This window comes from Pezoporus flaviventris, unplaced genomic scaffold, assembly GCF_033815535.1.
Source record: "Pezoporus flaviventris isolate CSIRO_AGI_PZ_B2104156 unplaced genomic scaffold, CSIRO_AGI_Pfla_v1 ptg000029l, whole genome shotgun sequence".
Lineage (NCBI taxonomy): Eukaryota > Metazoa > Chordata > Aves > Psittaciformes > Psittacidae > Pezoporus > Pezoporus flaviventris.
In genome coordinates, this window is record NW_026892577.1 from 17,135,767 (window position 1) to 17,160,018 (window position 24,252).

Below are 24,252 nucleotides of genomic sequence, written 5' to 3' on the forward strand. Positions count from 1 at the left end.
CCAAGCAAAAGTTGTTTCTGCAAGTAGCTTCCAGTGAGAAGCTACTAGAAATATAACTGGTTTTGCTTGGCAAGGAGTGCTCATTCCCTGTATTGACTTCAAACTCAAATGCATTTCCAGCATGCTATGAATAGTCTCTGGCTCTTAGGTGTGATGGGCACTATCAAGGGGCAGCATATCAATGCATAAACACCATCACCACCTTATACCACCTGTATATGGTGATGAAGAAGCTCACATTTCCCTTTGAACATTTCCTATTTAAGTTGGCCACAGAAGAATAATGCTTTACAATATACAGTTTGATATGTACATAAGGAATTACAAGAATTGTATTCTCTTACAAAAAGTAATTTATGTGATGTACATCGATGCATTTCTTTTTAAAAACCAAAATCTCATAATCACGTGGAGATCATGTTCCAGAAACAAGAAGACTGGGTTCCTGTCTGAAGTTCAGTAAAGTCAGTTGAAATCTTTTGGCAACTTCCAGTAGGCTATAACAAGCTTTGCAGTTTTAAGACAAGAGAAGCTGCAAGCAAGGCAACACAGGAGTCTATGTGAACTTTCTCATAAAACGGAGTTTTGCATAGGCAATGATAAGGAAGATAACAGTCATACAGAAGAGAGCCACTAGGTTTTCCCACATTGCCCAGTTGGTAGGTACAATTCCTTGGCTGCACAGGTATGCTTCACCAGAACACCTGCAGAAGAGCATGGGCCACAAGTTAGTAATACTATGTGGTGCAAGTCTTCAGGTAGTTATTTTTATTCCTGTCCCACAAAGATTCCTTTAACCTCAACTGCAAAACAGGACAGAAATAGAGTAACTTCATAGAATCATAGAATAGTTAGGGTTGGAAAGGACCTTAACATCATCTAGTTCCAATCCCACTGCCATGGGCAGGGACACCTCACTCTAAACTGTGTCACCCAAGGCTCTGTTCAACCTGGCCTTGAACACTGCCAGGGATGGAGCATTCACAACTTCCTTGGGCAACCCATTCCAGTGCCTCACCACCCTTAAGTAAAGAACTTCCTCCTTATGTCCAATCTGAACTTCCCCTGTTTAAGTTTTAACCCATTACCCCTTGTTCTATCACTACAGTCCCTAATGAAGAGTCCCTCCCCAGCATCCTTATAGCCCCCCTTCAGATACTGGAAGGCTGTTATGAGGTCTCCACGCAGCCTTCTCTTCTCCAGGCTGAACAGCCCCAACTTTCTCAGCCTGTCTTCATACAGGAGGTGCTCCAGTCCCCTGATCATCCTCGTGGCCCTCCTCTGGACTTGTTCAAACAGTTCCATGTCCTTTTTATTTTGAGGACACCAGAACTGCACACAATACTCCAAGTGAGGTCTCACAAGAGCAGAGTAGAGGAGCAGAATCACCTCCTTCGACCTGCTGGTCATGCTCCTTTTGATGCAGCCCAGGATATGGTTGGCTTTCTGGGCTGCGAGCGCACACTGCTGGCTCATGTTAAGTCTCTCAACTTCATAACCTATCATTACAAAAATAAGCTTAAGGGACAAATCTAGTTTTCTGTTTCTCATAATTTTTTTCACTAGTATCCTAATTGTTGTTTATAGATAGCTGGCAACTTATGAGTAAACCTCAGCACCACATTAAACCATGGTAAGTACAAAAGCATTAATTTCACAGAACAAACAGTAGAGGTCCATAGCATCAGTTTGGGGTCCAAAAGCTGTGGAAACACTACTCCAGCACTGTTCCCTGCAATAACCTCAGTTTGCCAGCTCTCTATCATAGAATCATAGAATAGTTAGGGTCACAAAATACTTTTATTGCTACAGCTTAAGGTATCAATAGTCAAAGAGTATTCCAAGTGGGGCAGCAGCACTGGGAGATAGATACCTTGGTACTCTCCTATCTGGAGCGAGGTTAATATTTACAAACATGTTTGTGATCACAGGTCTACTGCTTCCCAACAACTTTGTAGTTGTCAACACAGTGCATTTCCTTTGCTAAGTGACCCTGCATTTGTTTAAGAAAACTGATAAAATAGGGCTAGGTTAAAAACCCCAAAATTTAATTTTGCTCATCTGCCTACTTTTAGGACTAAAGTTTCATCCTTACTTCACTGTTGGGTATTTATGAAGTTTTACTACATAATTCTAAAATGCATTATCTTGGGATTTTTTATTGAGACTGGCCTGTGAGTGGTTATTCTGTGAATAATATAAATATTTCGAACAGTCAGACTTCTCTTTAAGCAAGTCATCACCATTGAGGCCACCATGATTTAGAGACTTACATTTCTCCTGAGATATCAGGGGGACAACTGCTTGCAGGCACTGTAACATTTGGATTCTTCTCCCCACAGAAGTAGAGATTTCTGAACTCATTCACTTGAAGAGCCTAGGGAAAGAGGCAGACATTGCATTTTTACAGTTAGTGATTTGGAAAGCTAAAACTGAAACACCTTAAACTAACTTGATTATTAGGAGACACTCATCACCATTCTTGGAATTGTATGTTTATGTTCCTTTTTGGTTTGAAGCTCTTAACTACTGCCTTTCTGAGGAACTGGTCTAAATTTCACATGCAGGATGGTTTGGTGTATAAGTCTTTGGATTCAAAGTTACATTTCAATGATATAGTCATGGGTTTTGGTCTTGCCAGCAATGAGTTCCAGTTTATCCACTTTCATCTGAGTCAGTCTACTGAGGGGCAGGGAGCAGAGTAGATCAGGGATCACCTCCTTCGACCTGCTGGTCACGCTCCTTTTGATGCAGCCCAGGATATGGTTGGCTTTCTGGGCTGCAAGCACACAATGAAGCCGGATCATGTTCAGTTTCTCTTTGACCACCACCCCCAAGTCCTTCTCCACAGGGTTGCTCTGAATCTCTTCCTTGCCCAACATGTAGTTGTACCTGGGGTCATGAGTTACTTTGTTTCAAGCAGCTGCACCCTTAGCTTTCTGCTACCCCAGCGCCTTATTGTTTAGAAATGGCAGTAAGTCATATTTCACTTCAAAGGGAGCCACGCAAAACACTGGCATTGTGCTAAATTCTTTAACCAGTTGGGCAGTCATTAATATAAAACTTGCTACCCAAACAGCAGACCCTGGAGAGGCCATACAAGATTTAATTTTATTCTAAAACCATAGGGATCGACTCTTCAGATTAGGAATTAGTGCCTCACTGGACAGCTCACTCTGCTGCTGTCCAAACAGCACAAAAGATTTGTTCAGTCTCTGAGACTTCCACCTCTCACACAGAGATTAATTTCTGCTTCCTTCTGGGGGTTGTCTGATTTGTTGTTCTTTTACCATGTTCATGCAAGGGAAGATGCCAAATCTGACTTTTGAAAGAACTTCATTTATACTCAAAACCTCTCAAGGAAGCAGCAGTGGGGCTACATTACTCACAGGAGACCAGTGCTGCTTGCTACTCACAGTGAGTCCGTATCGGGGAATGCTGAAGTACTTGAGCCAGTTCAGCCAGCCCATTACAGAAGGGAGGTTTACTAGGAGGCCTGAGAAGATCTGAAACAGAAGAGAAGAGACTAATGAGTCACAAATTCTGTTTACTGCAAACAGTACCATTCTTGCACAGATACTGCAGTTGCCCAGCAGAGGTGCACTGGGATTGATGGACCTCCTGCTGCTGTTATGCCCATGCCTACAGGCATGAGGGTCAAACCTTGAAGTGGTCTCAGCCAGCTGGCCCAACAGCACTCCAAGTTCGTCTGCTTGCAAAGAGGTCAGAAAGGTTTTCTGTATTCATGTGAGCTAAGAAGCATGTATGCTAACAACTTTTTACTCTGGAGGACTGTGTCCTATAGTAGGCTAGTTAGAGGCTAAAGAAGGATGACTGGAAGATGAGCAAGTAGAGAAACAAGAAGGAAACTGTGGGGATCCTTAAGGGCTGTTACTGTTCAGCTTCTCCCTCTGACCTACATCTTTAATGTGTACTCTCTCCTGTCTGGAACAAGATCTGCTTTTTCACTTCTTAGTACAATTGGATTTCATAGCCAAACATGAAGCTTCAGGCAAAAGTGTTTTTGTGCTTACCCTGCTATCTTTCAGACTGTGCATGTGCCATTCCTTACACACTGTGACTTAATTCAGTGTACATCAGCTGCCCTTCACTATGCATGCACATTTCTCACTCACAGCATGCATTTGAAGCAATATGCTATCACTTAGCTTATGGCAAAAGCAAGTTAAGTTGCAAATTGAAGAATAAGGGATGTGCCTTGGGCTCAGGATATGAATGCAGCTACCAGGAATCACCTGACAGGAGGTACTTTCTACTCTAACTTGATAGGCCTCACAGTCAAGCAGTTTTATTACTAACATCATCATCTCTTTGAAAGAGAATTCACATGCCTCATCTGTAAGTAGTCAAAATTCCTTTCTCATTTGCTCTCTTCCTTTTCTCATTTGCTCTCTTTCCTTTCTCATTTGCTCTCATCCTTAAAAATCCTTGAAGAAAAGTACTGAAGTAATTTCTGGAACTTAAAGACAATACTCAATTGAAATAAAGAGAGTATGCTCCTGCTAATCCCATTGGGTAACAGAAATTAATTCAATAAAATGAATCAATCTAAAGTTTACTTCAAGATTTTTTTTTCCTTTTACATTATCTAATTGATAACTTAAATTTCTAATACTGGCAATGCAAGATTTTTTTTCAATTTTTGTAGGGAAAATTTTTAAAAATACAATAAACAACACTGTTGGGGGCACACTGCAAAGCTCTGGTGGCATCACGTCTACTGAATTGCACCCAAGCAATGATTTGATGCTTAGATTACAAGTTGGCAGAAGTACATCTTTTGACTATAGTGACAATAAAATCACAGGCATGGGACCTAGATGCTACTGGCCTGTGGATTTTCAGCCTGCTTAGGGCTGGCTCCACCCAATCCTCTCAGCCTGTCTGAGTTACTTCCTCACCTCCACTAAAGGAGCACACACCTCCTTATATACTTAGAATCATAGAATCATAGAATAGTTAAGCTTGGAAAGGACCTTAAGATCATCTAGTTCCAACCCCCCTGCCATGGGCAGGGACACCTCACACTAAACCATATCACCCAAAGCCTTGTCCAGCCTGGTCCTGAACACTGCCAGGGATGGAGCATTCACAACCTCCCTGGGCAAGCATGAGAACTTACAAGCATGAGAACAAAACAAATAGTGATGAGCAGGTTGGCCACAGCCACCACATCCATCCCAGCACTGATGGCCAGAGACATGGCCGTGGCAGTGTAGGACACCAGCATCAGGCTCAGCATGAAGAAGAAGAACCGGCCTGCAACAGCTTGGTATCCTGTCAAAAAAACAGAAAGGAAAGAGTCCAGTAAACAACCACATTATGAATCCCAGAGAGGACCCTCGGACTCCTGTACAAGACAGGGAAACCAGGAAAAAAGACCAAGTTTGGAGGTGGCAGGAACTATGCATGCTCTGAAGGCCCAAAGAGCATTACCAAAAGATGTGGACAGGCAGGTTACTGTCTTAAGATTGCGGGTGTCTCTGCCCCTGCCCCAGAGTCCTTTGAAGTCATGATGCCAAGCACATAAATCAGTTGAAGTTTCAAATAGTTTCATGTTATACATACAGGAACTAAACTCTGGCTAAGACAGAAATCAAATGTGTTGGAAAATGACAGGTTCAATGAAAGAATCAGTTCTTTACCAATCATCCAGTAAGTGATGCATGAGAATATGATGGCTGGAGCAGTTCTCATGGGCAGCAGATCTCCTATCATCAAGGCCAGGAAGTAGGCAGACACACGGTAATATCCACTGGTGTACTGATGGCTACAAGGACAGGAAGGGAGTTGTACAGGTTTAGAGGTTACCTAGGAAGCAGGCTCAGTATGTGTGTCTGGTTTATCCTGATGTGGTTTCTGTTTTCTCTGCCACTGACTCCTCTATATGCAAGTTGCTTATCATCTCTGTGCTGTCACTTCCTTCTCTGTAAAGGCTCATCTATCTCACAGCCATGCAGTCATATAGAGAGCCCCTGAGGAAAATTAATTAAAAGCTATGTGACTGCTAAGTTACATATTGGGAAAAAGCTCCTGAATCTCTTTTCATAGAGAAAGATCCTTAACACAAGAGCATGGGAAAGTATTAGGCTGCTACTAGCTGGAGGAGGGCTTAGTCCACAGCTAACTCATACAGCTTCTTCCAGGCAAGAAGGAATGATACCCAACAATGGGAAAACACCCATAAGGAGACCCACTCACCTCCAGTTCACAGGCCAATTAAATGTCACTATGATTGTTTTGCTGCTTAATGGAGCTCACAAAAAGATCCTTTAATTGGTGAGGTCCCAAAATTACAGCTGGTAAGCTGGGCAGACTGGCAAGAAATGTCCTTGTGGGAAATACTCACTCCTGAGCAGCTGTTAGGGGCAAAATTAAACTGCTCTGAGCAACCTGTGGGTGGACATGAATTCCAGACACAACTCTCCAATTTCTTCTTTACTGCATAGGATCTGTCTCTTGACTTTTCATCCCATTAGCAGGAGGCTATTCCAAACTCCATTTTCAACATGCATGAATATTTACATATGTGTATATAATATATACATGCATTCACATACATATGCATACATACATCTATATATGTATATATAGAGAGAGATGTGCTTGATGATTAGGTAGCTGTTGTGAGCCAGCCAGCAGCCCTCTTCATCTAAGCATCCCTTGCAAAGCTTTTCCAAGAACTCTCCCTTCATATTTGCACTTTAGGACCACTGCAAAACAGCGTTTCAACCACATCAGCAAGAGGGCAGGCAGGATTCACAGGGTTCACAGTAGGATTCACGTGCAGACTTCAAAAACAGCTGTTACCAAAAGTGGAAAGTGAGCAGGAAAAGCACTTTCGGTAAACTGTGACACAGTATGCAAATAAAAGCACTTTATTTCTCCCCTCCTGCACCCATCTCTTAGTATTTCATCTCCCTGTTCTACAGACCAATTAGCATTACTATTACAATCTGATGTGGCAAGGGAACAATCAAGCTTTTGGTGGAAATAATTTTGTTTAGCCCTTAAGATATTTCCCGTGCCTCAGTCCAGGGTATGAAATGGTCTAAGTGCCTCACTACTTACACAAATAGTTTCTTGTCTCTGATGAACAGCTCAATCGCAGAGACACTGGAAAAACACTGGTTGGTGGTGACAAAAAACAAGGACCCAACCCTACAAGATAAAACAGTCAAAAAGTGAGGAAAGCACCTAGATCAACACTGGCATCCTCAGATATCAGCATAACGTCAAGTCAGTGCTTTTTTGTCTCTGTCCACAGAACAGAGATATTTAATTGTGCTACCATAAATCTTTGCTGCAAAACCAGATTTATTCCTTTATCTTCCCTTTCACATCTCCTTTGCACATATGTGTGAGCCCAACAGAACTGCAGTCCTTTTAGAACCTCCAGCAATACCATGCTGCACTGCATTGAGAGTTGTGAACCCTACCCTGCTTTGTGGATCCCAAGGCCTTCCCTGCCACTGAAACCTTTCTGCTACAGACAGAAAATGAGCAAAGCTGTGGCTTTCCAACTTACCGATTCTGAATGCCGCTTCGATCCAGTTTTACACCAAAAAAGATAGCACCCACAACCAAGGCTAGAATTATGGTCACTGCAATCTAGAAGTGGAAAGAAGAAAGGGGAAAAGGGAGTCCTTCAGATAAGTAAACAGGGACAAAGCTATTATTAAGGCATATGCAGAGTTTAAGATTCGCAGCTGCCTAGAACTTTGCTGTTGTGAGTCAATGTATACCAATCACACACACAATTGAAAGCTTTATGGCAAATTTTCTGAGTTTATGCTCTTCACTCTTCTCCTTTCTCTGATCTTCTTTGGCTGGAAAAAGGTTAGCAGAAGCATACTCAAAGAATAACATAGCTTAGAATTCCAAGAATTTGAAGCACAAAATTAGCATCACCCGAGAAGCTTCCCACGTAAATCAGAGAATGGAGCATTTCCCCCACTTCCAAATTTTCAGGGCAGTAGTTCTCTGCTAAGGTAAAATGGAGACTTTTTTCAAAGGCAACAAAGGTACATCTCACTCCACTTCCGTGGCAGCAGCACAGGACTTTCCTGTTTCCCTAGCTGTCTTTCAAAACAAAAATGTACCTTACAAATTGCAGATTGTGTGACTGAGAGCAGTGGGAGTCTGAGACAATTGTTACCTACTTGTGCAACAGAGGCCTGTGGGTTCCTGATGAGGTTCTTCAGGGAACGCTTGGACACCCAGTACAGCTGGGTGAGGAATCCATTTGCATAGGTAATCTCATGCCCCTGCTTGGATGCTTTGTGCCTTCTTCCCCGTCCAAGCTCCACGTTCCCCAGGGCTTCCTTTGTGCTCTGATACAGGCTGGATTTGAGATATTTCTGGTGCAGCACATCTACCAAGCTGCTGTCCACATTACCTTCTGCCACTCCATTTTCACTGCTAACCTCTGAGTGAGAAAGACAAGATATGGCTTCTGATTCCCCATGAACCCGACCTTCAGACATGGCTCATCAACATGCTCATAGACTTCTGAAGTTGAATAAATAAAGCAGGAATGCCCAGAGAATCTGAATTGTTCAAGCCTTAGCTCTGATCTTACAAGGATAACTTGGGGGGGGGAGAGTCCCTAGAGTTTTAACCAAACCTAGCTAATCTGCCAGTTCTTTGTGGCATAAAAATGGTCTTATTCTTGGAATGAGGGACCAGAAATCCTTTGTTAATTTGGGGGAAATCAGTGTTGGCTCAGATCCGTTTCTTCATCCCCAAGAAACACCATTACAAAAACTGTTCTCTTATGTTCAGTCATGGATATGCTACAGCATCCTCAAAGAAGCATTTCCTACCGTTTCACTCACTGTTTCAGAGTTTTTCTCTAATCTAGTTTCAAACTTTCTCACTGGATTGTAAATCCATTACTCCTTAGCCTATCTACCCTGTCTTCCCTGCAGCAGTCTCTTATGTGACTGAAAACTTACGTCAGCTGTCTCTTGAGACTAAGCAATTCTAATTTTTCAGTCTTTCCCACATAGGTTTTGTGAATTGCTGATACTTATCACTGCTCTCCTCTATTACTGAAGGAAGAAAAAAAAATCCCTTTAAAAGTTTGAGCTCTTTAAAGAAGTCCAAATCAAAGTATACCTATGAGTAGGAAAAATAAAAAGATAATGTGCCCTTAGACTGGAGGAAACCCAGAGAATAAAAGCTTGTCATCAACATATATATATCTTGACCTCTACACCAGCCAACAGTGGATTTCTCCTTCACAATTTACCTTTTCCTGTGTCCTCAGGACTGTGATCTTCCTTGCTTGCTGCTACAGCAGTTGAATCACCATTTATGATATCAAGGAAGAAGTCAGCTGGATTGTTGAAGGGTTCACATTCATAGCCTTAAAAAAACAAACCAAAACAAACAAACCCACACATGCAACCTGTTCGTATTGCACAGACTACACTTGGAAAATCAGGTCTAATAGTATATCACCCTTCTGCAACCCTCCTACAAGAGAACTTTACTGCTTTCCGTGAGCATTAGTTTACAGAAGTTCAATGGACAGGACTTAGCAGACAGTGAATCTGAGGTATCTATATAGAGCTTCAAAGTTGCTTATTCTCCACTGATTTCAGGTGAGAAGAAATATGTAAGTTGCTTCTACTCAGCTAGCTCAGCATACACAGCTCTTTCCTCCTTCCCAGTGCTGTTCAACCACATACGACACTGAGAGACACACAGTCTCTCACTAGAGGTTGCTGGATGTTTGCTCTACAGCCTCAGATGCTTGCTCTAGAAGTTCAGCTCTTGATTGTGTTTCCTTGGTCACAAGGAAGAGGAAGGGCTATCCAAGAGCAGCTTCTTCTAATATGGTTTCTAGCTACGGGATGGATAGGGACAGGAGTGAAGGGTGGGAGAGAAAAAAAGCCAAGGATGCTTATACTGTAGCATTCCTGTGAGAAACTAAGTGAGGTGGGATACCAAGAGGAGGAGCAAAAGTAGTGAGATTGGTTAAAGCATCTCACTTAAAGCCAGGGAAGGCTTACAATCTAGTGTGTCTCCATGGCTACATCTAAACTAGATTGGAAACTCATTCCTTGTCTGTCCATTATAGTCAGAAGCTCTCACTCTTGGAGAGGAAGCAGCCACCCAACAGTGCAATTAAACCATGTTAAGACACACCATGATTTTATCCTCTTGGTTGCCCACCTGCATTTAAACTAGAGCAGATACTTCAATTAGCCCATACAGATTGCTGCAAATCAGGCTGTTGTTCGCAAACCACTGTGTCTGATATCTAGGCCTGGTAGAATTATAAATATCTTGTCTGTTGTGCAAGATGCTTCTAAATGTCCAAGTGATTCTGGGTTTTTGTCCTGATACAAGGCAAAACAAAGGTGGGAGAGAGCCATACTCTGCTATCTAAAAAAATCTGGGGTTATTTTTTGTTCTCTTCCTGTTCTAACATAACACTGTTCAGAGTGCATGTGTACAGCCTCCAGTATCCCAGTGATAAAAAAGTACAGGACTGATCCAGTGCTAGGGTCAGAAACTACTCACAGATTAAACTCATTAGCCAGTTGCCTTCCCTCTTGGCACAGTGGACTTACCAATAGAACTGAAATATTCCAGGGCCTGCTTTGCAGGACCATGGTACAGCACCTTCCCCAAAGCTAGTAATGTCAGACTGTCAAACAGCTTGAATATGGAATAGCGGGGCTGATGGATGGAAAATATGATGGTTCGCCCTCTTCTTGAGAGGCTGAAATAGAAACAAAACATCTCTCAAATAAACCACACTTCACATTTCAGGAAGGTCTTGTCAACCTGAACAAAAAATAAGCATCCAAATCCAAGAAAAGTACTTGTCAACTTCACAAGGTAATGACCAAAAAAAGCTGTAGTTTCCCCTTCTCTATGTGAGATGCTGCCTGCAAGACCTTCAGGACAGCACCTATCATTACACACGACAATCATCTTAGTCCAGGTAGACTAAGTATGATGTTGTCTGTAGCTACCAAAGGTTGAGACCACAGTTGTGTATAAACCCTCCTCACATGTTTTCTATACCAGGCTGCAACCTAACTGGAATAGTCCTACTGCACTCGATATCAGTACCAGGCTTTATATAGCAGCCTGCGTAAGTCTGGCCAGCTGAGATTTCTCTTAGCTCTTCTGCTGAAGATTTACTCTCTAAAGCAAGTCAAAACTAGTTTTCCTCTGGATTTTTCAGATACTCTTACAAGTGCTTTAGCCCTGATGCTTAACAAGTATCCTTGCTGATCAAAGACCTCTATCCACAAACAGCAGGCAAAAATCAAACAATGCTACAAACATGCTACAAACCAGGAAGAGGGTTCGGAGCCTGTTCTCATTAATCAGCCTTGTTTGGTCCTCTTTGTACCAGAAAACTGTTCATCTCCAAAATATAGGAGATTAAGGTAAACATTCAGAGTAAATCTACAGATGAAGTCTGATCTGAGTTCAAGGCTGTTGCCAGAGTGGAGGAAGAGACTTTGCAATAGACTCAGTTGGAAGGCCAATAAATTATGATTACAAGGCTTGACCTCTCAGTCCACCCCCGTCTGTGGCAAAGGACAGCTGTCTAAGCTACATCTTTTTTGGGCTCCAGTCCAGTGCATGCTGTGGAAGGATTCCCATCAGCTTCAGAAAGCTTTGGACAAGACCCAAATAAATAATTTACTACCACTTCTGAGTCTATTTGTTTACCTTTTTTTTTTTTTTTATAATTTTAAAAGAGCACTGTAGCTACTCAGTCATAGCAGCATTCCTTTTTTAACTGAGTTGATAACAAAACTGCAGTAGAGCCCTTAGGAACTGACTCTTACTTCTTCAAGAGGATGAGGACTGCATTGGCTGTGCTGGCATCAAGGCCAGTTGTTGGTTCATCCAGAAAAAGGACTGGTGGCTCTGTGATGAGCTCCATCCCAATGTTGGTTCTCTTCCGTTCCCCTCCAGACACTCCTCGGATCAATTCAGTTCCTACCTACAAGCACAAGAAATTGAACATTCACAACAAGACCTGATCAACACATGCTGTGGAGTTCAGGGTTTTCCACAACCAACACCCTCATTAGTGAACCCTAGAGCCAGCAGCAGATGATGTGTCTGACCCACTGTGAGGGACTGTAGCGGGATGCGAAGCATGATATTCAGAGGTACCAAGCACCTTATGACTTCAGGGAACAAGGATGACACTGACAAGGAAGCACCAGAATGAGGCCACAGCTGTCAGAGGTGGCACTGGTGTTCAGGGATGCCTTTTGTTGGTAGCTTGCCTGCTCCTCAAGTAAAAGTGGGGTAAGCAAAGTGAAAGTAAAGTGAGAGTAAAGATGCAGCTGGGAGGAACAAGCTTTGCAGAGAACTTCTCCATCATGGGCCATTTTCCATCCCTCACAACTTTCAGCACTATAAAAACAGTTTCCCCCTCTTGCTCCACAAAGCCAGGAAGTGACTGTGCAGCTTTCGAAGGTGCAATGACTAGGTGACTTTTTCCCCTCTGAACTTATACAACATGCTGGACATAGTCCAGAATCCTCCCTTTGTAGTAGCGAATACGCATACCTCTTTCCAAGCTACTTCCTGAGCTGGAGACTGATTTCTTGTTTTCAGTATGCTTTATTAGGTGACTTCTTAGCTTAGTGTAGCTGCACTACATGCACAATACTGCCCAGAGTCAAGCAGTTCAGTTCCCAGAGGTAGCAAGATTTCTGAGAAGGGTGTTCTCACTGCTCACCTTAGCATCAGCCACTTTACTTAATCCCAGCTCGCTGATAATCTGAGTGACTCGCTCTTCCTTCTCTTTAACACTGATGGAGCTGGGGAGTCGCAGGGCAGCAGAGAAGTGCAGGTTCTCCCTCACCGTCATTGTGCCCATGATGACATCATCCTGAAAACATGGACAGTTGGAAAGCTTCCTTTTCAGCTACCTGACTGGGCACCAGAGTCCCTGTAGTGGCAGTTGTTGGGTAAGCTGCTTGTGGGCGACAGCGAAAACTGGACTGAGGGACAAGCCCTGCTTCAAAATTTACATGGCACAAAATTCAAGGTCACCATATGATGGGAGAAGCACTGCAACACCAGCAGATTTAAAGGGATAACACATGACTTAGCATGTCTGTATGCTCATTTGCGTAAAACTGACTCCGTAAGTGTGCATGCATTTATGTATTTAGGCATTAAGTGCTGGTTTTAGTTCATGGGCCACCCTGATTGATCTAGGGAGTACTGCACAGGGGTGGGAGGGAAGAGAGACCACTTAATGTCTCACCTGGCTGCCTATAGTTAAATTTGGTTGCTTTGGTCATCTGAGAGAAAAATGGCTTGAACTGGGACCACTTGCAAGAAACTTCCTGACCATTCATAAAACACTGAGTTTTTGGGGAGATTTGACCTGCAGGATCAAGACCCAGCATCAGTCTCATCATATGCATGCTCCCACAGCCCCCCAGGTGGCAGCTTTCAGGAAAGCTGCCTGTTCCACATCTGTCTGCAGTCAGAAGCTTGAATGGTTTCCAGATTTGATTGCTCATATAGTTGCCAAGAATCTCCTTCTCCTCAGCTCCCCCAGGACTTTGAGGGTCTATTCTTGGTCCAAGCCTCCACCCACTTCCACAGATTCAGCCTGCTTTTCCTGTCTTCAAGTGAAACGAAGCTCTGTCCCAGCCAGCCAGAATCAGAGGAAGAACAGCAGGGATCTATTTACTTCCTAGAATTATTGTGTGATAGCTTGAAGGTACTTCAGCCAGCTAGAACTCCTTGTGAGTTTTGCAACAAGAGATTTTGGGCATTGTGGGGTTTTTCCTCACCCTTCTATATTTTTAAACCCTTGCTAGTACTTCAGGGCAGAGCCCAAAGCCACAGTTGTCCAATGGTTTGGGCATCCATGTGACTTTGGGAAGACAAACACCTCCATGCTTGACTTGGTTGAAGTAATGGTTTAATCCTCTTGTCTTCCATATCCCAGAAAAATAGTAAATAGTGTAACATCTGAGTTATCAAACCAGACTCTGCAGAGATCACTGAAAATTACCTAACCTAATTGGTCATGCTTTGCTCATCTTGTGCAGTCTTCCATCCCAAGGGTTTCCAGGTCTCCACTGAAGGCAGTTACTCACCTGCACAACATATCCTGAGATGCACTTAAAATTTGGAGGCTGTGGGATACCATCTATAAGCACTTCTCCAGACAGGCCTGCTGGGTCCTTTCTGGCAGCCAGCACATCTAAGAGACTTCAAACAAACACCAGGCATTAGTTCTTTCCATAATAGCTGTTTTTTACCTTTGACTGGATAAGTACCACCAGTCACAACTGAAGTTATAGGATGCTAAAAGCATGCTACAAGCCAAAGGGCACAGCAAGGGCCTTCCTCTACTCTGGAGAAGCAATTTGTACAGAAAGTCAGGATTTTCAGGCACAAGGTATGCCAGAGCAGTACTGTAGTATACAGGTCCTCACAATTCACAGCAGTCAACCCCCTACAGAAACAAGCTTATCCTCCATATTAACAGCTAACCTCAAATGCACAGAGAGAAAACTACCCTGCCAAGTAGCTGCAGTCTGCTCTCCAGCCAGCAGAGCACAGAATTATCTACTTTGATCTCAAGGATATTAACCCAAATAGGTATAAACAAGACCAGAGTTAAGATTCATTCTAGAAAATAATTTTGTTTTAACATATCACTAGATTCTCCTTGCTGCCAATGCAGAGGCCAGCCTGTCTGCTAGCTATGTAAACACTGCTGTGACAAAGTGCTTGAAAACATCCCAATTAGCCAGCAGTCTCCTAAGAGAGGAAGATCAAGGGTCACCACAAAGGCACACCTATGTGAACCCTGGCCGTATTTCCCAGTCTCTGATATTCTGAAAGGCAGAGTGACAAAGAGTTCTTTCACCGTAGTTATATGGAAACTAGCATCAGCACTAGCTGGAGATAGTCTGCATGGTATTTCTCTGTGCTTTCATCCAAAGAACTCAAGCACATGTGCACCCCCGCCAGGAGGCCACAGCCAAGTTGAGGCTGAGGATCCAGAGCATCCTACAGACTGACATTACATCACATTCCTGTCAGTTGTCAGAGAGGGGTTTAGCCTAGCATCTTCAAGGAAGTCTTGCTGCAGTGACTGCGCAGGGGATGACATCTTTCCTGCCCCGAAGGAACCTGCAACCCCCCTGCCATCCCATTACAGGTCTAGGACAGAGCCTACACCTCAGCCCCATTTACCCCAGTTCAGCCTGATACCAAAACTCAGGCCGCCAACACCAAAGGTGACTGCGGTAATACAGACCACAGATCAGAGCAGATGAGGAGTGTGACACCACTGCAGGGCAAGAACTGCAGCAGAGCACCTAGAGGGACATGACATCAAACTGCATCACCAGATTTCTCGCAGGCGTGCAAGGTCTGAGCCTGCAGATCCCTCACATCTCCCCCAACCCTCAGAACCCCAAATCCTCTTTAAATAGCTGAATGTCCATTTGAAGAAGCAGAAGAAAGTACTCACGAAGATTTACCACTGCCTGTTGGCCCCAGGATAGCATTCAAGCCTGGCTTCATAATGCCACTGGAAGAAGGAAAAAGTTATTTCCAAATGGAGGACTGTTCACATGCGGATCATAGTAGAAAATGTGTGTACAAAATGCTGTCAAAAGGAAAACTTAGAGATTATTTAAAACTTCTCTTTAAGTCTGAAATCAAGAAGCATTTTTTCCTTTCTTGTCCCAGACTGACAGAACAGAACCAGAGCTGGACATAAAAAGCAATCTACAAAAGACAGAAAGTAAGTGTCTTCCCTGCTGAGTGGGGTCTTGAAAAGAAGAAACAATTGTTCTCTGCTGCTCATTTCCTCTGACTGCAGCTTGAACCACAGTTAAGGGAACCCTCAGATCTTCTTGCAGAAGAGTTCACACAAGTTTGATCCTAATTTGTTCAGATCAATCACTGAAACTGCTCCAGCTATATCCCAGCTATTTTGCCTAAAAGCAAACTAGAAAGTGCTCACATGAACTGCAGACTGGCAGAAAGGTAGTCATTTCTTCACCAGCACAGCTGGATCTGGAAGGTAACACTGAGGTCACTGATTCACAGAAGCAGATTAATTCCTACCCTCTGGTATTTTATATAAGCAAGAACTTACTAAACATTATGAAGGATCTTCTTTTCCACAGTTTTCCGTTTACAAAGGAATCCACTGGACTGCTTAATGGAGTACTGGATGTTATGGAAACTCACAACAGAGCCTCGGGGGGATCGGAGGGATTCTCGTGTGGGAAGAGAACGTTGGAAGTTGCCCACTTCTTCCTCTCCTCCAACAGAAATTATGCTGTGATCGGATGTGTCTGCCATCATGTCTCTGTTACGTCGGTCAAGCTCAGCTGCATGGAGTTTTTTGAGGCTACTGTTGTTTTGAGCAGTTCCCATCTGTTGAGAGAAGGAACACAAAAATATGCAGGGAAGGAGGCATGCCAGCAAAGACTCCTGCAGAAAGTGTCTTGGAAAAGAAAGCTCAACACACACCACACCAATCCTCACATGTGCCAAGTTTCCAAAAGGATGGATATCCACACTGGAAGACATCCAGTAGTCCCCAAAAGCACAGAAACCCATGGATTTAGAACAATACACATAGCCTTTAAGACCAAGACATGTATGGTTTTGGAGTGATGCTAGCGCAAAGAGTATATAATGAGGTAAAAACCAGGCTCATTTGTGGTGGCCACCTTCTTGCTCAACATAATGGGGACTACAAACTCAAGCTGCTACCACTTAAGCTAAAGGGACTCTAGCTCTCCTCCCTCAGGCACAACATGCTTAACTCTCCTCACACGGCCACAGAGCCAGCACAGAAAACCTATTCATGAACCTGTATGAAGAACCACGGGAAGGAAGATGGTTGTGCTTACGAAGGCCAGTCACCTGCACCTTGTTGGCTGGCACAAGTTTGTTTCAAAGATACCAATGTGACTAAAATAACAGTTACACATGCTGCTTATCATGTTTCAGTCACACCAGTATCAAGATACTTCACAACTACAAATAGGAAGAGAAATTTGGATTTGTCTGGAGGCACCATTTACCCTGAAGGTAGGAGCTTCCCCCCCAGCCTCGGCAGGGAGAGATCTGGGACATGACACAGTAAGGAGAAACATGGTACAAACTGGTGCATTAAAGAAAATTAAATATTTTATCTATTTATAATCACAAAGTTATAAAGCATTCTGGTTCAAGCAGATAAGCTGTCTCTGGAGCTCAGCGCCTGAAAGGGAGAACATGTGAACAGCAAAGAGAAGGAAGCGTTCTCCCTGTCCATGCTTTAGAGCCTACATAATAGGAACTGTATCAATATGGGTATAATCATTAATGTTGGTCACTTATTAGTCACAGCAGCAGAGCTCTTTTGTCAAGGGGCTGCTTCCCTTTCTGTTACTGTACCTGATGGAGACCAAGTTTGGATCCTTTCACCCATTAAAACAAACACACCCACAAAAAAAAAAAAAAAACACAACCAAACAAGCAAATGAAAATAAATAAAAAGAAAGAAAAGTCAAGTTCTTGTCTTGACATTGCACGTGAAGAACTCTTGGAAAGCCTACAGTCCCCAAATTCTACTGCCTGTGTAAGGTCTGGCCATAACCTTTCCCCTGCCTTTTCAGACAGGTGCCCTCACAGCCATAAGTCTTCCTGTCCCCTTTCCAGGAAACTACAAAGCAAAGAAGAGAGGGATTACTACATTTCTCAGGGAGAGAGATGGTCATCCTTTTAAGAACCTGGAACTACAAGAGCCACATTTAAAGGAACAGGAATAGCCCTTTCCTCTCTGCCTCTTCTATCATTTAAAGCTCAGGAAGTTGCAGTAGGTTTTTTTTCCTGTATAAGTAAAATAAAAGTGGTGGCGAGAAGGAAGGGTTGTTTAGCTTGGACACATCCTGAACCCTAAAGCTGATTCCCCCTGGGAAAGCCTTGCTTATGGGAAATAAGAAAGCATATGCTGGTTACATCAGCAGGAAAAAGCTTATACGCATGAAAGGTTGCACAACAGATCAGAAGGGGTGGGGGGAAAAAAGTCAGGATGACAGTGACACCAGGGGCAAAGAACTGATAGACTTTTGAACACTTCCCTGTTTTGTATAACTCACATCTGTCCTGGATGGGTTATGTAGTTTATTACACCCGTAAACTTCCATGCGGGTTTTTGCAAAGCTGCTGATTAGCACTGGCAAACCGAACCACCTCCGGGGGTATGTGCAAGGATGACAGCAGGTTGAGAAAAGCTTAGCAGAGGCTGCTGGTAGGACCAGGCAGCAGCCGCGCCTCACAAGCAGTGCCCTCCCGGCCTCCTGACCACCCACCCTCGCCCCACCGGACGGCTCCGCTACTCAGCCGCAGCCGCGAACCGACCCGTCCGACCGCGCTCCGCTTTCCTCCCCAGCCCCCCGCCCGGCAGTGCGGCGGCCCCGCGCCCCGGCCGGGAGCGCTGCCCGGCGGAGGGCTCCGGCGGGCCCCGCCGCACCGCTCCCTGCCGGGCCGGATCCGCACCGTTACCTCCCGTCTAATCGAGGTTCTGACCACGGCACTGCCTTGGCGGTGTTTTATAACCGGGTCTGGGAGGCGGGTTACATAAAGGGGCGCGGGGCGCGGGGAGTGCCCGGTGCTGTCACGCAAACTCCGCCGGGACGCGGTCAAAGGCGGTAGCGATGGAGCCACGCTCCTCGAAGCAACGCGGCCTGGCCCCGGCTGCGCGACCCCCGGGGCGGTGCTGCCGCCGATCCGGGCCGCCCCCGGCTGCGTGCGCCGCGCTGCGTGCGCCGGATCCCCCTTCCCCGGCCGGCGGCGCCGCGGAGCCCCAGTGCGCCGGGATGCTGAGGACTGCCCGCGCTGTCGCCCTGCCGTTACCCCGCCCAACAGCTGGGCACTGAAGGAGGTGGCGGGGAGCAACTCTGATCTCTCTCCGTCTCCCACACTGAAAGGGGGAACGGGCATCAGACTCGGGGCAAAGAGGGGTACAGCGGGGAGTGGGAGGCAGCACCAGTTCTCTCCCACTTTCCCAGCCTCTAGAAAGGTCATCAAGCCAAGAGTTGGTCATGGGATCCCCTCCAATGGTGACACTGCTTCTACCACGGTGATCTCACACCTTGAGGGGCAGTGTGCTCCGCAGGTGGTTCCCTGCCGTGTCATGGGGCCATGCCAGCCCACCAGGATTACCTGTGGTCCATCTGGCTGCCTCTCTGTGCCACCGTGTGTACCCAGCTAGGAGAATGTGTGAAAGCAGGAAGGTCGGATTTCCTTCAGTTTGTTGTCAAGACTTCACCTCAGCCTCCTGTTCTCAAGCACTATTGTCTTTATAAATAAGCTGACTCTCCCCAGACTCCTTGGTGTTGTGAATGCAGGAAAATGGTTTATAAACATGATTTATAGCAGAGCTGTTAAGTCACCATAATAATTGCCTCTGCTTTGACTACCCTCTGCAGTCTTGTGCAGCATTACTTTTTTGTCGAACAACACCTCTTGCTAGATCAATTTAAGGCTCAGCTAAGCTGCCTCTAGTTACCCAATAATACGAGTAAAAACTACAAAGGTTGACCTATCCTCTTCCCAACACCTCCCTCCTTCCAGGCATGCTGATGCACTCAATGCAATTGATGCACTGGGCAGAAGACAATTGCATCTCATGCACCTGCATCGCTCTACAGGGCTGACAGGAGTCCACAGCAGGTGGGACGAAATAGCCCTAGAGGTCTGTCAAGAGAGCAAGCCATGCCATAGGTACACCCGAGGTTCAGGCTTGCTGAATAAGAATGTTACTTTCAGTCACTCTATGGGTCAGAAGTGGACTTGAGTTCGTATTTCATTTGTGATTTAACTTCCTCTTTCGAGGAAGATCTGCCTACACAGGATTTTGCCCTAGTCACAGACAGCTTTTGCCCTAGTATTTCACCAAGCATGTACATCTCTCTGTCTCCAAGCATATTTCAACTCTAATTACTCACTACCCCTCAATGTGCTGCAGTGACAATCCTCTTATCATGTGCATGGCACAGTGAGGAAAAAGTGCCTGAGTGCCTGGGAACAGAGGTGAGCATTTTCTGAGTCATGAACTTGCTGCTCCACATAGTGCCAGCACAGTGGTGCAGAAGAACAGCGAGCTAAAGGAAACACAATTAAAGGTTCAGATTACTCTTGACAGTTAGTTTCAATTGCACAGCTGCTCCTCAGACAGAAGTGATGGATGCCTTCACGCTGATCATTTTGGGAGACAGTCCTGCTTCTCCCACACTTCATGGAATGGAAAAAACCACTTCTCTTCCCCCTGTGCCTGAGCACATCCTGATGGCAAAGAAATAGACAGGGACCCAAGATAGGAGGAGCCAGATCTGTCAACTATAGCATCTGGCTGGAGTCTCTGGCTTTCCTCCAGCCCATTCTTCAAGCAACAGTCTTCTGGGCTTCTTAAAGGGCTTTTTGATCCTCTGCCTGTTTGTCTCCCACCCCAGTTGGGAGTATTGTACCATTTTACTTAGCCAGTTGATCTAGCTCATACTATTGCTGAGGAAGGTTTCTGCCACTACAGCAGTAGAAAACAGAAGCCAGGGGCGTGTTTTTCAAAGAGGAATGAATACTTGTAACAAGCCTGAGGAGAGCCATTTTCTTTTCACTGCACCACTCTAGATTGGTAGGTGCCAGCACTGCTTTTTGCTGCTCATCCACAAAGAGGAGCATTTGCCTTGTAAACAGCCTTTACTTCTGATTAAAGGATGTGGCCTTTACAGAAAGACAACAAAGTCATTAGCCCACCCTAAAGCCCTAGCAACCAGCAAGTTTCAAAGCCCTGTTGCTTTTACTGTGTGATGTTAAACAAATAATGCTATAGGCCTTACCTTGATACACTGTGGTAGCAAGGCAAGAGCAACCTGGGTCATGTTGCAGGTCTCATGCAGGTTTTAGCACAGGTTTGGGGTCTTTACTCTTGCTCCTTAGCTCCTGCTGCCTTGAGCCTCTCATCTGGCTGCCACTTACAGGCTCACAGAGCAGGAGCGACCATGATACTGTCCTGGGCTAAAAGTGGGGCTTCGAGGGGTCTTGCTGAAAAGCATAATTCTAACTTACAGCCAATTTGCTGCAACTGGCATTGGCCCTTTCCAACAGGTTCTGGTCACACTGGACATGTTCTGCATGTGCCTCAGCACACAGAATGGATAAGGAGCTACTGAGGACCACGAGTTCCACTCTCCACAGAAGGCTCTGGTCCGTTCTTCCAGTCTTCCTTCAGCCTGAAGCACAGCTTCACAAAAACATGTGTTTGAAGGGCGTGTTGAGGGTTCCTTCCACTCCAGTTTTTCATGTGAGCCAAGACTTGCTGCCATTGATCAAGTCAGACATGACTTTGTTTAGCAGAATCACCAGACCAAAAGTGTCAGATCTGTTTCTCCACTTTCTTCAGGATGCTGTTTTCGTTGCCCTGGAGATCCACAGTGGTTTTTTGATCCTGCCTTGTGCTGAATTTCATAAAACTTGTAAAATATTTCAGGGACTTGAGCCAGCAAGAGAATGCATGAGAAGTATGTACAGGAGGAACTGCATGTTGATGAGTACTATTGCCTTTTCTACTGAATGCAGCAAGAAGCAGATCCCAAAGCTCCCTGCACAAAAGCAGCTCCGAGATCAATGCAGAAGACAGAAATATCAGGCAAGGTGCATGAGTGAGAGAGATTTTGTAGCTCTTCTTTTCCAAAAGCTCCAGCAAACCATTCTAAAAGACACACCCTATACAGATGTGTACACGTGCTGATCTGCTGCAGCCACAAATTCACCACCCTAGGTGGAAGAAAAAAATCTCAGCGTGCCTTTTTCACCCTGATTGCTCACGGTGTCAAAGCTCATGCTGACTGAACTCCCTTGGTTAAAGTGCTTCTTGCCTTGGGGATGTTGCTTTTGCAAGACTTGAAGATTATGTAGAAGAAATCTGACTTTGTTTTGTTAATCATTTAGTCCATTATCTGAATTCAAGGTAGCACTAAATCAGTAACTGGTTAAAGATAAGAAAGATCTAAAACAATTCTAAGAGTAAATGATATCAATGTTTAACCAGTGTGCTACACTGAGATACTATGGGCTTGACTGACAGAAAACATGAATAGCCAAACTGTAAGATCAATACAGGGGTGTTATTTGGGCAAAACAAGTGATCAGACAAGGATATAATAACTGTACTCTAAAGTATCTAGCATATCTAAACCACCAGTGCAGTTCATCAGTTCTTCTAAATCTCAGAGGAGATGCAGGTTAGTTATAAGGAAGAAGTTCTTCTTACTGTGAGGGTGGTGAGACACTGGAACAGGTTGCCAAGGGAAGTTGTGAATGCTCCATCCCTGGCAGTGTTCAAGGCCAGGTTCCATGGGACCTTGAGCAACTTGGTCTAGTGTGAGGTGTCCCTGCCCATGGCAGGGGCATTGGAACCAGGTGATCCTAAGGTCCTTTCCAACCCAAACCATTCTATGATTTAGTAGTTAAAAATCTAAAATATAAATGTTCTCAGATATTTACAGCTACATCTTGCTGTTGCTAGCGATGTTACAGAGAACCTAGGACTATCCCAACTCAGCTCTCCAGAGGTTAGCTGCCTCCAACATGAATGTTGGCATGCATAATGCCAACAGATGCATAATGCCAATAGACTTTTCACCTCCTTCCTCAGGAACAAAGTCCAGACTGCCCCACCAGCCATTCCTAAAAACTGTTTAACTTTTATCCACTCCCAAGGCCTGAGCTGCTGCCATTAGTATTTGTTGTGGCAGATGCCAAAAGATTCAAACTGTTTTGCAGTAGATACTGTACGCCCAGAGTCGCAGTGTCCTTCCCCAAAGGGATACTGCACAACAGCAGAATGTGAGATAGTGTGACAGTAAATAGCTTGTATTCTGGAGAAGGAGAGATAAGAAAATAGCTACCTGGTTGCATAGCAAAGGAGCTCTTTGCACTCACCTTCCAGATGGCCTGACTGGTTATGTTCCACTAGGTGCCAGGAGCACCTCAATATTTAGCTATTTAACTAGAGCTAACACCAAGCCTGGTGTTTGTCTTGGCCAGGGCACCTTCACTTTTCTTTGCCAGTGCTGTTCTGCTCCTCTCCAGACCTAATTTTTTCTCTCCCAGTTTGTAAACTGCTGTGTAAGTGGAGATGAAGACAGGCCTTCCTCATAGGAGAAGGAAAACTCCTATCTTCAAACCTGGGCTGCTGGAGCTCGCCTTGTACGGTCTTCCATCAAAGAGAAGAACACTCTTACAAAACCTACGACCTGTGGACTTTGCTGTCACCATCCTAGCTAACTAGGCCGTGGCAGTTAAACCTCAGGTGTAAAGGGAGGGGCCAGTTCTGCGCAAGCTGCGCCTCACCTAACAAATCCACTGCGCAGGCTGGAAGGGCTCGCTCTCACTTGTCTGTATGGACGGGCGAGGGTGGAAACTGCAGGGGACAAGGTGCATGGGAAGCTGCAGATCCAACGCTGCATGTGGGGGAACCAGCGCATGGGTAGCTTGAGTTAGCTCAGGAGTTGACAGTCATGGTTGGACACTTCCTGATTGCCTAAGCAGCCTTTTTTTCCAACCAGATTTGGATATCACACATGCCCTTGGTCATCGTGCTTGTAGTAAGCGTGGTTAAAGCCCTTCCCAAATCTTCGCTCGCGAAGCCAAGCCATCAAGTGGAGATGAGTAGTACATGCAAAGGGGCAAAGGGAGCCCAGAGCTACCCAAAACCCACTGAAGGTCAGCTAGGTGTCCTAGGACATTAGACAGTTGACAGTATTTTGGGAAAGGCAAGGTGGGCAGAGTATCATAATAGAAAAGATAAGGTAGGTCTGAATGGTGGTGAGTAAAGGAAAGTCTGGGTGTGGAACACCAGGAGTGGCAGGTGTTGATGGCATTGATCTTAGCTGCTCACTAGGACATCAACACATCTAGGGGTAGCTGCTCCAGGCACTCAAACTGGGAGAAAAAGGACAATGAACAACTTGATGACTCACAGAGGAGGGACAGGACAAGAAACTGAACACGTATCTCCTGCAGGGTATATGAAAAGGCACAGGCAAAACCAACCCATGGTCACCAGATTGCAGGAGACATGAGAACTCAATAACTGGCATCTGCATCATCACAAGGACCCTTGACCACAGCACCCAGACACAGGCCTTGGGACGCAAATGCTAAACAGTCCATTTGATTACATCTTTTGGTATTCAT

General features: G+C 44.9%; 1 protein-coding gene across 4 annotated transcripts; it reads right to left on the bottom strand.

Moving 5' to 3' along the window:
• Window positions 1-299: 299 nt before the first annotated feature.
• On the bottom strand, window positions 300-23,018 carry LOC133272289 (broad substrate specificity ATP-binding cassette transporter ABCG2-like). Of its 4 annotated transcripts, none has more exons than XM_061459316.1 (16): window positions 22,996-23,018; window positions 16,154-16,437; window positions 15,521-15,580; window positions 14,133-14,247; window positions 12,752-12,904; window positions 11,844-12,001; window positions 10,605-10,756; window positions 9,275-9,391; window positions 8,184-8,449; window positions 7,550-7,632; window positions 7,093-7,182; window positions 5,667-5,791; window positions 5,144-5,298; window positions 3,417-3,506; window positions 2,274-2,377; window positions 300-704 (listed from the first exon to the last, which is right to left on the bottom strand). In XM_061459316.1, exons 2-16 carry the CDS (start codon window positions 16,435-16,437, stop codon window positions 557-559), a joined length of 2,100 nt encoding a protein of 699 aa, XP_061315300.1. In that variant the 5' UTR covers window positions 22,996-23,018; the 3' UTR covers window positions 300-556. The 4 variants fall into 4 exon arrangements, with proteins under 4 accessions (XP_061315300.1, XP_061315299.1, XP_061315298.1 ...); XM_061459315.1 differs by lacking the exon at window positions 22,996-23,018 and adding an exon at window positions 19,219-19,348; XM_061459314.1 differs by lacking the exon at window positions 22,996-23,018 and adding an exon at window positions 18,559-18,871.
• Window positions 23,019-24,252: the final 1,234 nt, after the last annotated feature.